This window comes from Accipiter gentilis, chromosome 2 (assembly GCF_929443795.1).
Source record: "Accipiter gentilis chromosome 2, bAccGen1.1, whole genome shotgun sequence".
Taxonomy (NCBI): domain Eukaryota; kingdom Metazoa; phylum Chordata; class Aves; order Accipitriformes; family Accipitridae; genus Astur; species Astur gentilis.
This window is the reverse complement of record NC_064881.1, coordinates 34501152-34517421: the sequence shown is the minus strand read 5'-3', so window position 1 is coordinate 34517421 and position 16270 is coordinate 34501152. Positions and strand designations below refer to the sequence as shown.

At 39.9% G+C, this 16270-nt stretch overlaps 1 protein-coding gene across 1 annotated transcript; it reads left to right on the top strand.

The window, feature by feature from the left end:
- The first annotated feature begins 8254 nt into the window (after positions 1–8254).
- ABRA (actin binding Rho activating protein) lies at positions 8255–15924 on the top strand. The gene is made up of 2 exons (XM_049823803.1): positions 8255–9822; positions 15396–15924. Exons 1-2 carry the CDS (start codon positions 9071–9073, stop codon positions 15871–15873), a joined length of 1230 nt encoding a protein of 409 aa, XP_049679760.1. The 5' UTR covers positions 8255–9070; the 3' UTR covers positions 15874–15924.
- The last annotated feature ends 346 nt before the right edge of the window (positions 15925–16270 follow it).

The following is a 16270-nucleotide window of genomic DNA, read 5'->3' as shown; positions in this document are numbered from 1 at the left end:
AATGTGTGGAATATTGTAGCCGTGGGGCTCAGCTAAACCTTGCCCTTTTTATTATTCAACTCACAAAATAGGAGAGCCCTTAAAAGGGAGCTTGAGAGTAGGTTATCCCGGCTCAGTGCATTGCCTGGTGCCAGCCTTTGCCTGTGGATTCCACTCACTGAAATGCTTCTCATGGGATTCCCAGTGGGTTTCAAAGTGTATGATGAGAAGTCTTTTATCTTTATTACCTCTCTCCTACTATTCAAAATCTCCCAATCAATTTTTCTTTCCTGAGTAAGGTTGGAACTTTATAAATCACTATGTGAAGAGAAATACCAAGAGGGAAATAAAGACCAATATTGATATAGTGCTGCAATTTCAGCAAAAAAAATTTATTGGCAATCATCTGGCTAAGAAAAGAGCAAAAATAGATTACTTATGTCTGACTTACATTTCTGATATTGTTATTATATTGAAAAACCCTTTAAGCCCTCAGGGACAGATCCATTGGCCTCTGCCACAAACCTTATCAGGCTCCACAGAGAAAAAAGGGCAAATGCAGTAGGCCCAAAATTAGCATACCCAGTCAAGTGATGTGAGTACCATAACGCTCTCAAAATGTAAACATAAGCTTCTCCTTCCTCCCTATTTTAAGAAAACACCTAGAAAAGCTGAGGCAGCATTCTGGGGCTGCTAAATAATATTGAATTTGTTATTGTTTAGTCAAATCCCCCTCCTAACCATCTCCTGAGATATACAACACTGGATTAAGTCAGCAGTGACTAGTGATGTAGGGAATGAGCTAGAAAGGTCCAGTCCAGTGACAGCTAGAAACAGTTTACCTGCCTGAGAAGAAAAATATCTCAAGCTGACCAGTCACATGTTTTCAAAAATCAAAAGCCACTCTTGAAAATTCACCAGCTCCTCAAACTTTCTGTGCTCAAATGGCTGACACCACTTGTGAGGGAAGTTGACTTGGTTCAGTCAAGAAAAGGGGATGGGGAGTCGATTTTTCCCTCCAAATCTGTTAATACACTGATCCATATTTTAAATCACTAAATCGTCCACTGCATTACTAAGCATACCTGTCCACGTGCTTAAGCAGAGCATGAGGAAGCCACACAACTAGCACACCAAGCTGATGAGAAAATTGAGTTGATACACCTGTGATCCCCTCCCAGAACGGTTCGTTCCAGTTTGGGTGCCGCTACCAGCAATTAGGTATCCTCGTATGTAAGAGGAAAGCATAGCTTGCTCCCACACTGCAAATCAAATGATGGGCGGTTTTAAATAATGCCCATGGGGTATAGACCTCAAGGTCCCACTCCTCTGCTCTCATCGCCTTCTTGCAAAGAATTTTACGTCTTAATCATGGCCCATTAATTACTCTTACATAATGTAAGAAATAAGGCAGATGTCTGAAGAGTAGTTTAAAAATGAGGTAGCTGTGTAACTTAATCTAACAGTTTTTTGAAGTGTTTGATCAAAACTAACCCCAAAAGAGCCTTGGGAATCTCAGCTCTATCCTCACTGGCAATTGAAGACCAGTCGTGAGCCATGGAAATACCCCTACGACAGTGTAAATACCACCTGGTCTCCCGGCAATTCCAATCACTCACTTCTTGACACCTAATGTCAACCAGGCTCACGCAAGTAACTTCACAGAGCAGCACTGCTCTCGTAGACTGGCCACGGGACTTTGACTCTGTTAAAGACAAGCAAAGTTAGGGGTCTACCTCTACTAACAATAACACAGCTGCATGCTGTTAAAGCAGTTGGTGGTTAGCGAGAACTAATAAATAACGGTATGTCCTGCCTGTTGCAGTGGAATGCGATAGCGGGGGGAGCGGGCAGAGCTGACAGCACTCAGGAGACTTCGTTTGCATTACCCAAAGGTCAAGAATCACAGCCGCAGTTTACAGCTTCGGTATACCAGTATCACTCCTAAAATGAGATCCCCTGTACTACAAGGAACATCTTGATGAACTAGTCAAGAGGATTTCTGCTTTCAACCACAGATGCCTCCAAATCTGGGCCATAATGTCAGTTGTTTCAAACAATCCTTTGTGTCAGGACCTTTGAGGATATGGAATAACGATAAAGTTGACTATCATTTTGACTGAGGCATCGAAAATATGCTAATTGCTTTAGCTAATTGACAGATTTAAAAAAATGCAGTATTTGCCTAATTCAAGGTATTTCCCTCAGTGAATATTAAAAAAATCTTCACAATAAAATACTGAAAATATACTGAGACATAGGCCTGTTTTCTCAGTTCTGAGCCTGGTCCTGAATTACAACGCTTTAAAGCAAATCATGAAATATTGGATTTATTTTATATACAGACTCTGTTTTTCTGTATTTTTTCTTTCTATGTGTAGGTTTTTCTGTGTTTGAACATATTTCCTAAAACTTCCAGTCTATTTTCTGCTCCTTCCTCAAATTATGATTTCAGAAACTAAGATTTATTTATTTTTTAAGTTGCAATACTTACAATATAAAGACAATAATTAGCAACTGTGTTAGAAGTTAAATGTAAATTTTCAACGATCCTTCAAAAACCTGTGGTAGGTCAACTATATGCATCAAAGGCACAACTGTGTATGATTTACACTCTGTACTGCCAGATTTTAAACAAAAGTGGTAGACTGTAAAGATAAGACAGGAGAACAAAGTGATGCACACCCAGTAATACCTGGGAGATGATAAAGCAAACATAAAGTTATTCATTCAGTTCTGCTCTGTACTGCTCTAATTAACCAGAAGACACTGTCTCTGAAAGGAAAATTTTTTGCAAAATGGTGAAAAGTCTTTTTTCCTCTCACATCTGCCACCTCGAAATCTGAGAAACACCAATAAACAGAAACATAGAGTTAATTTTAAGAGAAAAAATGAAAGCCATAATACATGGCAACACTGCCTTATTAATAGCTGGAAGGTGGTGATTCGATTATGGTTTGTAACATCTTTCGTCTATATAGAACTGTGCTTCCCCCCCTCCCCCTTGTTATTTCTTTCTTGTAGATGTTTAAAATACATTTATCATCTATCACATTACATTTAGGTGTCTGATTTCAGGTTCCCCTATTCTGGTATGGCTCCTGTCTGTCTCATATTGCAAAGTTATGTGAAGACTTTAAATTCCTCGTATCCAATGTTCTGCTCAGGGACAGGTTTCAATAGCAGCCAATAATGTCATATTCTCAAAGCCATAAAACTATTTCTTGGTAAACTGTAAACTAAGATACGTCAGCAAGTTGGAACTGCAAAATTAAATTGCTCATAATATTAAATCATTTTCTTATCAGGAAAAGATAACCATTCACTGACAAAGAGATATGATCAATATAAACTTGAATAGCAACAGATTTGTAGGTATCTTTTAAAGGCTATCTTGTTTTCATGATCTTCAGAAATTCCCTCATAATGCAAATAGAACCGAATGCCTATTCCAAATGACTTCCTGCAAATGTTTGCTTACACTTTTAAATGAAATTGCTTCATTACTGCTTGTTACTTGTTTCTGTTCACACCCTACAGATATTCAGATAAAAGATGTATTTACGCTTTAGGGTACATTGGGACTAAAAGCATCTGAGCTTACCTCTGCTTTCTTTTCCTGTATAAATTTAATTAAACTGCATGGATTCCTTGCAGGCATCTGACTCCCAAGGAAAGCAGTGGGCACTATATGCAAAAGTAGGAAGAGAATGCCCAAGTGCTTTAAGGCTCTACATCCTAATCTTAGTTTTCTTCTGTAAAGTGAAGACAGCTTTAGAGGAGTAAGATTTTCAAGACAGCAAAAAGTTTTGTCACTTCAGTAGCAGTATAACTTGTATAGGAACTTGAAGATACATGGATGCAAATCTGCATCCCGAGTTGGGTTTCTCTCAGCCCTAACAGCCAGGTCTTTCTAATAGACTGTGGAGAAAAATCACGCTGAATTCTCATCTTCAGCCAGTTCAGATTCTACAGGGCTGTTTTCTATTATTTGGCTGGCTTACATTCAAGTCCGTCCCACCAAGAGTGAGCGGAGCTCTGAGGCTATGCTCTACAATTCATTAGCTATCACTGCTGCTACTGGATAGTGGGTCTTCCCTATCCCCCCACTACCCTTCCACAACTATCTGACCAGGGTTTTCTCGGCAGTTTGTTGGGTCTATTTTCTTCACAAAGCAGAGCTGTCATGATAGGTCATGGATAAGTCCTGATCTCTCATGCAGCTGAATCCTGAAATGACACATCATCAAATGCAGATTCAAGATTCCCTGTTAATTACACAGGGACAGTTTTCTCAGTACAACAGAATTTTAGCAAAAAAAAAAAAAAAAAAAAAAAAAGACTATCGCTATATATAGGATGCAAACACAAGAAACTACACCAATGAATGTGTAGACTGCTTTCTGTTAATGGCTAGAGAGGACTCAGTCCAAAGGCTCAGGAGCAGTCCATTTCTTAGCACTCAGACACCTGGATTGTACACAAAACTGCATGCTGAATAAGATACAGTTGCTTATTACTGTTAGAAATGACGTTTGACATGAACTCTAAAAATAAGGAGCTCCAGAACTCTAACACTTTGCCCAGGTTTTCTGGTGATCAATGGCAACATATGATGTTCTGACACAACGTACTTTAAGAGTGTCATGACAAAAAGAAAATTCAGTCTTGAGGTTTCTGTTGATAATGGCAGCTGGTTATACTTTACCACGAAACACAGCTGGTTCTCATTATTCACCACTGACTCTGAGGAGGAAGACAGCATGTTTCATACACCTACAATTGGCTGAAAATTAACTTCATTGTTTTAAGGCATCAAAAACATTGAATAACTTATATCAGTATCTGACAAGGTAAAGTAATGGATGAAGGATACAGTCCTACTTTTAAAATTAAGCATCCTTTAAACAAAAAGAAAAAGACAAACCAGTCTCCCAGAGACTGTTAATATTCCACAGCATAAGAGAGAAAATAAAAGGGTTTTAAAATAGTACATAACTATACAGAGCATAATCCATCCAGGAAAAAAAAAAATCCACACAACAAAAACATCCCAACTTTAAATACTGACATTGGCAACCTCTCAGCTGGTCCTTCATAACTTTGGATCCAGGAAATCAGGGGTATTAAGTGAAATGCTGCAATCCAAAAGTAGCCACAAAGTCTTAAGAACATGTGCAGGCTCGTCTCAAGGTGTCAAACAGATTAAATCCCAGAACCATAGGCAGCCAGGGTCAAGGAAAAGGGAGTTTACAACTTCCAACACAAGTGTCAAGCCTGCTTATCTATTTAATTTCTCCAATTGCTATTTCTCCTATATACCTTCTGCAAGAAATGGTCTCTCAACTCTGACTTCAAGCATAGTTTTTGAACTTCTGAAAGCCTGTGACACAGTCACCCTCACCAAATCTTGCTGTGCATTGGAGTATACCTTGTGAGGTATATAAGGCACATAGAAAATGCAGTCCAGGCTCAGGCAGCCTAAAATATACCTGTGCCCTAAGGGTTGGCTATTGGCTTTTAGAAATGTCAGTAGGGAGATTAGGCACAGAAATTTAGGTGTAGCCTTGGCCTGTTATTCCACTAAGAATAAAAATTAAAAACCATGAAGTAATAAATTCTACTCTTACTGCAGTAAAACATCTGTAAAGTAATCAACCCTCAAAGTATGAATCTGACTGGATTACTCAGACATTATTTATACTTTTCTTATGATTAACTTCTGCCTGGCAACTTCATCAGATAAAATAAGGCACCATTCAACACTTTCAAGGCAACATCATTGTACACCCTAAAATTAAGCATCATAAATTTACTTATCCTCAGAATAATTACATTAAAGTTTCACTGACACTTTGGACAAGTCTGTGATGTTATAACTTCAGCTTAAAATAGTGACCAATTTAAACTAAACATTTGTTTAACATATTGTCATGCAACATAGATTTAATAGTAGTTTTGATCTGTAATCTTGGTGTTTTTCATTAGTCTGTAACTTTTTGTTGTCATTCATCTAAACTATGTAAGCATTAAGTCTGTGAGACAATGATCAGTATAACAAGGTTTTCCATTAGAAAAAAACCCTCTCTTTATTAACAAGCTCTTTGAAATGTGCTGTAATTTCCAAACATGCCTCAGGAATATAATTCTTTTTTAGTGCCATGAATTTCAGTACAACTGCTTGCAAAGACTGTGTGAGAGTAAAAGTGTCCAAGAACCTCAACAATAATAACAGCAATAAACCTAGCAGAGACCTTTGTAACAAGGACAGTTGCAAGCAATTTTGATTTGACAAATTACATTAAACCAATATTAATTCTTTTTCACAGCAAAGTAGCAGGCTTTGGAAGATCACAGAATCACAGAATGGTTCAGGTTGGAAGGGACCTCCAGAGGTCATCTGGTCCAACCCCCTAAGATGGGCAAGAGCAGCAGATGCTACACATCTTGATATTTTTTTTTATTTTTATCTCATATGCAAAATTCATTGGACTAGTACAAAATTAACTGCAAAACTATACAAAAATAAATGGCAATATCTATAAAACTGAATGTGCTTATTAACTGGGTCTACTTTATACTTACGTGCTGTTTTCATTTGTGATCCCAAAAGTGGAATAGACAGAACATTTATGAAATATGAATTGAATGGCAAGAACATTGAAACAGGGATTAAAAATCAAATTGGTTCTGACAAATTGAAAAAGTTATCTGAACAAATTAGAACACAATTTAATAAAAAAAAAAGATAGTCACATATGAAGGAACAGTCAGCTCTCTGAATATAGATAGTCATTTAGCAGGACGGTCTTTGGGAACTTCAGGGATTACAAGCAGAACATGAATCCGGAGCACAACGTACAAGACATCTGTTCCTTTTCTGCACTATGGGCAAGCTTAAACCAGAATATCATCCCTATGCAAAGAAAGGCTGCCTCAGAAAGGGTGGGATTTGTCCTTGGCAGTGATAGAAGCTTAAAGTGCTGTGACAAAGGTGGACATCAGACCTCAGAAAAGGTTTCATTTAAGCCAGTTAACCACTAGAATAGATCACCTAGGCAGAGTGGGGAGTTATCTACTGCCAGTAGTCTTTAAGAACAGGTAAAACAGGGACCTGAACACATGCAGGTGGAGCTGATCCTACCTCACAACAGCAGTCCCTATTGGCCTTACACTCCATGATTGTCCTTCCACAGTCACTTAAGGTTCACTGCACTCCTTCCCTGGCCTCACTGCTTACCTCTGTATTTAGCTTTCAGCTCATTCCTAAAGCCTTGGCCATCCCTATACTCAAGAAATCACATGGAATGGTATAATGAGCTGGTATCATACTCTTATTCTGCATGTGCATTATTCTCGTCTTTCACTTGCATCTTCCTTGTATATTAGGAAACATACACCACTCAGTGTACATGCATGCATGCGCGTGTGTACTTTTTAAACACAAGAAGCTCCCATTCCTGATTAGCCTTAAAATGTCACCAAAATAAATGTGTGGTAACGCATGGTTCTTAATCAAATTGCATCAGTACACCTCACAATGCCATTTCACAGTTGTGATGCAGTTGGTAACAGCTGAGGTTGTACAGTATAGAGAGGTGACACATTTCTTTCTAAAATAAAATTATGACTAAATATCTAATGGTGACACTAACTTACATTATGTCATCAGTTTTGAAGAGGAAATGACCCTACAGATTAATGAGGAATTCTGCCTAGAAGCAAAGGTATGATATAGTCTTTTATTATTAAACAAGAGCTAGATATGATCTAACCTACTTCAAACAGCCCAGCCTTTAATAGAGAGAAGATAAAAAGGCAGAGTACCAAGAGTCCATATTTATCTCTGGTGTAACACCAACGAAGCCAACAGAATTCCTTGAAGTTCAGTGTGCCTCAGAGTGCCACGTGGCAAGTGCCAGAGGTCATCCTGAAAGCTGCAAGGTATGATGGATGGAAAAAGCAATGCCATTTTCCGTTCCTATTTAGGAAACATTATACTAAGAAATAAGATACCACAGGACCGAATCTCAGAAAATGTCTGGTTATTATTATTTAACAATTGATGTATCAATTCACTAAACAATTTTACAAATTCAGATATGAACATACTCCATGAAGTCCTCTGGAATGAAGAAATCACAAAGTGTCCTAGGAAATTCAATTTTTTCTATATTGTACATAGTAAACATAATTATGCTGTAAAAAATATACAAGTAAAGACTAAGTTCTATAAACAACTTTCTTGAAAAGCAGTCAGGAATTAATTAGGCTATACTTTATTTTTTCAAAATCCTAAAACTAGGATATCATTCATCCATCTGATCAAGTCAAACTTACTATATTAATCCCTGCACTAGAGATTGCGATTCCCTCATCCTTAGCGCTGACACCAAACAAGATAGTGTTCCCAGACCCCCCTGAAGGTACATTCTAAATAGATGGACATTAATAGATAATGACTGCAAACAAAGCACATAAATACCTTTTAAAAAATTAACAAACCTGGATTTCCTTGGACATATGAGCAATAAGAGGAAATCACCTTGCACTTTTTTAGAAAATGCATCTAAAAATTTCTCATTCATAGCCTGCTTCAGGCTTTACACTCCATGATGAGGGCCACTATTTATTTGTGATGATGAGGGGTATCTTCTACTCTGGCCAAAGTTGTCAGCAAATGACAGCACTCCACATTTAGCAATTTCAGACATCCTGTTCAGCATCTCTAACCCAAGTTCTGCACTTCCAGAAGAACAAGACCCTTGCCAACAAATTGAGAATTCAGCAGTCCCAGGGAATTGGGGCTAAAGAAGCTGTTAATTTCCCACTGTTCCCAGTGCAGGTCTGTGTCACCCTGCTTACATCATGCATCATTCATCTGCTGTGATGAAATGCAACCCTGCGTTTTAAAAAAAGACCTCCGTAATAGTGAGGATACTGTATCTCTGTGAGAAGTGTTTCACATATTTTCCATGGGCACAAAATGCTCCTGCTTCTATTTAAATCTCTGTAGCTCTCTTCAGGCGACATTATTCACTTCAGGAAGTTCATTCAGAAGGTGCTTAGCATAGGAAGGGGAAAAGCCAGCATGGCAGCAGACAGCAACATGGCTCCTGAAAAAAAGCCGAGCACTACTCCTGCGAAAAGGGCTGTCCACAAGATCCGAATGGCCAGCCTAGTCTTCAGCTTGGCGCGAGGGTGGCAGCAGTGGGCATCTGACCATGACATAAAGCAAGCCCAGGAGCCCTCTGGATGGGTCCCTTCTGCAGAAGGCTCATCAACTCAGCCTGTACAAGAAAGACCCTTCAAAAAATGGACAATTAGATCTGTCAAGAGGGACCAAGGAGAAGACGGCGAAAAATCCTCAGCAAAGGAATCAGTGTTGATAAGAGACGCTGAAAAAAATGCAAGGGAATCAGATGAAGCCCTCAAAAAGTTCAGCATTAAAAACAAAGAGGTGACCAAAACGGTTGTAAGCAAAGCCTATGAACGAGGAGGTGGTGTTAGCCTTCTCAGTGGAAGATATGAGAATAACAATAGTAGCTCAGAGATGACCAAGCTCAAAGAAGAATCAAGTGCTATTGACAAAATTCTTAATGGCAAGTTATCTCCAACCATAAGGAGAAAGTGTTCAAACGTGGTATCAGAACTGACCAAGGGCTGGAAAGAGATGGAAAAGGAGGACAAAGAGAGGGCTAAGGAAGAACTGCTGTTTAAGTGTCATGACGACAGCCTGGATGCAGAGGACAGTGGCTATGGGGAAGCAGAGGACAAACTTGAGCAAGAAGACAGTGACCGAGACGTGACGGTTGTGAGGATTAAACGACCTGTGCCATCTTTGTAAGTAAAACACCTTTATTACGTTATCATAAATGGTCAGCAGACCCAGAAACAGGTACAGGTTTCCTTAAGGAAGAAATGGAAAACAAAATTGGTAGGAAGTGGTCAAAAAGAAATTATAACTCTTGAAGGGGGGAAAAAAAAAAAAAATCCAGAAAACCTTTCACATATCTCTCTGTGCTTAAGGAGTTAGTCAGTTAGTCAACATCTGATTATAGCCTTAAGTTTTATGTGCTATATACATAATAGACACAGTAAGTTATATTTATGAAATGTTAATTATATTTAATTTTCTGGATATACTGGTTCATGGAAATCACTACTTACTTCTTAATGCTTTAGTCCACATTTCAGATTAAAATCTTTCACCTCAGCAATAGCCCACAGCTATTCATTTATTTCATCAAATATTGAGTCTAAAGAGGTGTACCTGACAAATAAGATTTCCAAATATTGATTCATTATTTTGCTTAGTATAAATTCTACATACTCTTGGGAGTAATTTGCAGAGAATGTCCAAAACAGACATTGCAGGAATCACCTTTAAGTACCTCTTAACAAAAGCTGGGTTCCCTGCTTCTCTTTGGAAGCTCTTCATGGATTTGGAATTCATCAAGTCAAAGAATGGAAATTTTCACAGAAGCTGTGACCCCACACATACATTAAAAAGCCTCCAGCTTGCCTCAGCATCTTCAGGATTGATTTGAATCATGCTATATGTTATAAATCATTTGACAAAAAAGAACATTTGAATCATCAATAGATTCTTCAAATTCAAGGTCTCTCCACAGGTACACTATCATAAGGGGTGTGTGGGGGAAAGTACAGTTATTGAATATGTTGTGGAAGTAGAAGTTCCTGACACATAGACTTCCTTATGCCTGTAAATGGTGTGAAGAAAAAAGGAAGCAAAATCTGTTACTTAACCTGTGTAGTTATTACAGGTTCTACTTAAAAAAAAAAAAAATTTGAATTAAGTAGCAAAATCACAGCATCAGGCAGTTTTGAGTAATACTTCTTTCAGTAAGAGGTTCTTGTTTGAAGATTACTATACAGCAACAGGCACATATTAAATTTGAAGCCCAGGTTGTTAACAAGTGGAGTTCACCCATAGCCATGCAGTCCTTGGGAAGTCTCCCAGAGGAGCAGATGAAAAGCAGAGGCTGGTAGGAATTCCCTGGTTTCCTTTCCCAGAGTCTCCACCAGAACCACTTTTCCAGAAGATGGCTACAAATGGTTGTATTGTGCCCAGACTTGCCAATGAGTAGCTGCCAAACGAATTCATCACTCTTTTGTTGGTAAAAGATTAAAAGATCCGTACGTCCAATGCTGCAAGATGGGAAACTGTAGGCAGCTGTTACGGACACAACATGCTGTTTGCTCCAGTCCTCTGTTTTCCAAACTTGGTAATGTCCCGGAACAACAACAGCAGAAAGGAACGTGTGGTTGAGCCTGAACTGTTTCGGTGTGAAACCTCACATCTAGCCATAAAGTTGCAGCCTCTGAGGCCAGGGTGCACCAAGCCATGGCCAAAGCGCAGCACACATGCTGCCCGCTGGCTTTGCTGGGCAGGGAGGATGGCTGGAGGTGAAACTTAAACCAAGGCAGGAGTTTTGGCAGAGCTCATCCACCTGAGCCCGCAGAGAGGGAAGAGGCTGGCACCAGGACACGGGTTCCTACCAGGAGCCATCACGTGGTGGGGCCCAGGTCTTTGCTGCTTCTACTCTGTGTCCATCACCCGCACGCACGCAATGTGAGCGTGAGCTGAGCAGGAGGCAATTTGAGACGAGAAGGCAGGGTTTTCACACACCCAATTAGCCTGTGGGTAAAGGATGAGCAAGGCAGCAGGAATCGCAGGATTGGGACCATACTGCATCCTAATCACCATTTCAGAAACAAAAAACTGGAACCAGCATTGATGAAAATGCCAAAACAGACTCTGTGATCCCTCTGCAAACAGTAAGGCAGGCTGTACCATTCCCACTGCTCGGGTTTTATACCTCACTACTGACGAGCGTTTACCATGACCAGCATTAGACTATGACTAACATAGTCATGGATTTCAAACATACGGTACTTTTTAGCACAACTATCTAAACACATATAGCTATTCAAGTTGGGGATTAGAAGGATGTTTTGCTGTACAGCTGACCAGTCATGTCACACAAGGAGCAAATGGTTACTAGCTAAAGTGAAAAAAAGCTCTCCAGCAACCTAGAGCTTGAAAGTCTGTGGCCCCCGCTTTTGGGAGAGGCCATGTGCACCGTCCTTTGACAGAAGTTAGGACCTCGAACCAAAGATTTCACACATTGTGGCAGTGCATCTGTAACACACATACAGTGGGGAAAAAAAGGATATATTTGCAGCAGATATTATCTGTAAATAACCTCAATTAAAACAAATTGCTCACTTTAAAAATACTATAGTAGAAAAAAAGTAGCTCTCTTTCTGTTATACTTCACATATATTTTCCCCCATATGTCTAATTTTAATGCTGCTACCTAGGAAAAAACCAATTAGCCATATTTACTGAGGTGCAAATGATTGAAATAACAGCCTCATGTTACTTAAAGCTCTCTCTTCCACTGAAATCTGACACAAAAGTAATTTTCTGCACTTACAGTGCTGTTATCTGGACTGGAATTTTTAACTACTCATTTTTCTTAATTTATTTTATAGCCTCAGAATACATTATTTCAGCCTGCTACTGTTATGAACATTTCAGTGTGGCTTAATCTTCTTCAAAAAGGCTATAAGTACATGGTTGTTAAAGCAAATCTCCCATTTTCCTCCCTATATTCCAGGAAAAAAACATAGGTGACAGTATTTTTTTTTCCTCACATCAGCACCTTCATCATTTCCAGCTGCAATATTTACAGGAATAATGTTGCTTCCTTAGCAGAAGGCATGTTAAGTCCTACAGGCATAGGAAACACTACTTCATTCCTGCTTAGGAGCCAAAGGGATGCAACAGTGATATCAAACTCAAAACATTAAAAAAGGATTCATACCTTTCCCCTTCAGAAAGGGTCGTAAGGAACACGGAACACAGACATTGTCCTCATAAAGTTCAGAATGCATTTAGGGTGATCATTCTGGTTGACAGGTTAACTTAGTTGATTGTTACAGGTAAAGCACTTCTTACAGTGGGTTAACATTCACAAGTTTCGCTTTGGATCCACAATCCGTTGTGTAGGTGTGGTAAGAACATGAAAAAAATGGTTCTACACGTACACATTGTTAACTTGTCACTAAGCTAAACAATGGGGAAAACTGCACTTCAGCCACCAGAAATGGTTAAATTAGAAGATGCATTAAAAAAATACATAGTATCAGTAAGGTTTTTCCAAACCCACATGGGGCACAATAAAAGCAAAAGGATAGATAAGAAGGTGTTTTTCTCAACCACTGAGAAGACTGTTCGGATAAGGAAGGTGATAATAGTACTCAGCTAGAAAAGAGAACTAAAGGTTTCAGTAGGAAAAGGATGGAATACCTACTAAACTGTTAAATAAAAAAAGAGGTAACAAAGCATTTACAGAGTTATGCTATCTCACTCACTGTCTTCTTTCCCCTCAACCTGGGGAACTGAAGCTCCAGGACTTTCTCAGGGGCCATGGCCCTTGGAGAGAAGGGCGAGCAGCTGGCTGTGGCTGAGGCATAAGCCCTCATGATGGTATCTGCTCATCAGCTCCACCAAGACTGTTGGTATCACTTCTTCTAGGCAATTTTTATTCACTTGGGGTTTCCCCCCACCCTGCTTTCGTCCCACGTGAAGAGCTGGGGAAGCAATCAATCTGAGCTTCAGCTGGAGTTAAGACTGCGCTGGCACAGGGTTTCTGTGGCTTTCGGGAGATCCATAGGTTTCAGGAGACAGATTGCTTTGCATAAACAAACCCTGAGCCCACAATTCCTCTGGGCAATGAAGCTACAATTCAGAGCAAGGGGCAAAGGATCACAGCTTTCCCTTTGCCTGTATGACAACAGCTTATATACAGGGGATTTGGTTTATCATTAGGAAACAAAATTGTCTAGCTTTACCCCACTGATATATTTTAATGCTTTCCTGCCAACACCTACCTGTTAATCACTTAAATGCACAAAACCACAAGTACACAAATGCTGCCTACTGTCAGGATGCTCTGCAGTCACCCCACAGAAGAAAGGTGCCTTTACTTGGCAGCACTATATGCTCAATTGTTCTGACGCTTTTCACCATATTGATGGGAAAGAGCATTTTGATGCTTTTTAAGTACAGTTTCTCAATACAGCTAAGTCAAGCTAACGGCAACTCCACAGCTAAAAGATTGGTCCTGGTCTCCTACTCCTCCTTCTATCCCTGGCACTAAGTGTCTGCACTTCTTGCTCTAGCACTACAGTGCTGCCCAGCACTGGCATCCTTCTGGTGCACAGACTTCAACTGGGGACATGTCTATCACTCCTATTCTCTCTTTCAACAGGCTTAGTAGAAAGGAATGGCCAAACAGCAGGGAAACAAAATTTTCTGCAGGTTTGCAGTCCTCTGGACTGTTTTGCTAACTGTATTTTCGTTCTTTGCCATTACTGTTAACATTCAGCTGACATTACTGGAGAGGTTTCAGAGCAGCCTTCTGGGGAGTAAAAACATTAGAAAACAAATTACTTCAGCACAGCCACAGCACAACATACTCCCTAGCCGAGCTCTGTACAGACACAATGACAGGATGTGGACAGCACAAAGACTAGCTCAGACTATCTATAGCTCCTCCACAACATGTGAGATCGGCCACTAGAGGAAAGAGTATCAATTTGTCTGCCTAGAGTCATCCAGCAATATGATGTTGCTATGACACACACACGCACACACACAAAAATAATCAGTAAGATCTCTGAAGGTCTTTCATCATCTTTTGACCTTGACACAAATCTCAGTAGCCCTAAGTTTCTTTCAGGCTTGTACCCTGCCTGTGGGAATGTGAATTTTGGACCTCAATATTTGTTCAGAACCATCCTTAAAATATATAAGCATAGGCAGAGCTACTGCACTCTATTAGCTTTTTGTTGTTGTTTTAAACGACAACATCTATTACAGAGGACAGATTTTTCTGGACACTTACCCTCTGTTTTTCAGCCAAGAGTAGCTGAGGTTCCAGACCATACACTTACAGTTATTGCCATCTATAACACCAGGGCAGGCAGATTTCAGGCTCTGCTAGACAGGCAGAAACGGGGAGCTGCATGACTAACCAAAGGTAGAAAGCACAGGTAATCAGCACCATACTGTTTCGCTCCTATATAGAATTAAGTCATTCTGGGCAAAAGTTTGTCAAAACAGGCTCAAACCTAGGCTGGAGGATGGTAGTGTTCAAGCTGAGTGATCAAGCTGTGACCAGCAGATTTGCTTTTGAGTGCAAACTGGAACATAGACTAAAAGCCCCCAAAGAAGTAATTTAGAAGTAGTGAACTCATGCCACCTGGTGGCTAGCATCTCATCTGGGAAAACATGGTAACCAAGTTAAAGAGGAGATTAGTAGCAAAACTGTATAATTAAATGATGAAGTGCAATGCTCAAATGCCCTTTTTCTTTCTTTCAGCGCAAGCAGGTTTAGCGAAGAAGCACGCACCAAAGCCCAGAGGAAATACAGCTCCGTTAACAGCCTGAAGGACAGATGGCAAGAATGGGCCGACCAGCACATCGTAACGCAGAAGCTCAATCCCTTCAGCGAGGAATTTGACCACGAGCTGGCCATGTCCACGCGCCTGCACAAAGGAGATGAAGGCTACGGCCGTCCAAAGGAAGGAACCAAAACTGCTGAAAGGGCTAAGAGAGCTGAGGCCCATATCCACCGGGAGATTAGGGACATGTGCTTCATCATTGAATCAATGGCTAAGCCACGGCCCGACGGCAAGATCCAAGTCACTTTTGGGGAACTCTTCGAGAGATACGTTCGTATTTCAGATAAGGTGGTTGGGATTCTCATGAGAGCCAGGAAACACGGGCTGGTGGACTTTGAGGGAGAAATGTTATGGCAAGGAAGGGATGATAATGTCATAATAACTTTACTAAAATAAGCATGCTACAACCAGAACAACTTGTTTTGGAAAACCTTTCTCCACTTCTCCCTTGCTATTAGCATTTGCACATTTGGAAAACAATATTCCCCCCCCCCCCCCCCTTCACCCACATAGAAAATATTATTGAGCATTTTTCTAAATATGTATTTTGTAACTACTGCATGGTAACGCAAGCATCCAAATAGATTTTCCTCTGTACCAGGAGGGCTTGCAGGACACTTCAGTTAGTTACTACATGAAAAATAAAGAGAAAAATCTATATTAAATATAAGCAGCTGATTATAAAAACCCATAACAATATAAATAGCTACAAATGAATTTCAATTTTTACTTGTTCTTATATTCAAGATATTCCCAACTATTTAAACTGGGATATCAGGAACATAAAGCATGC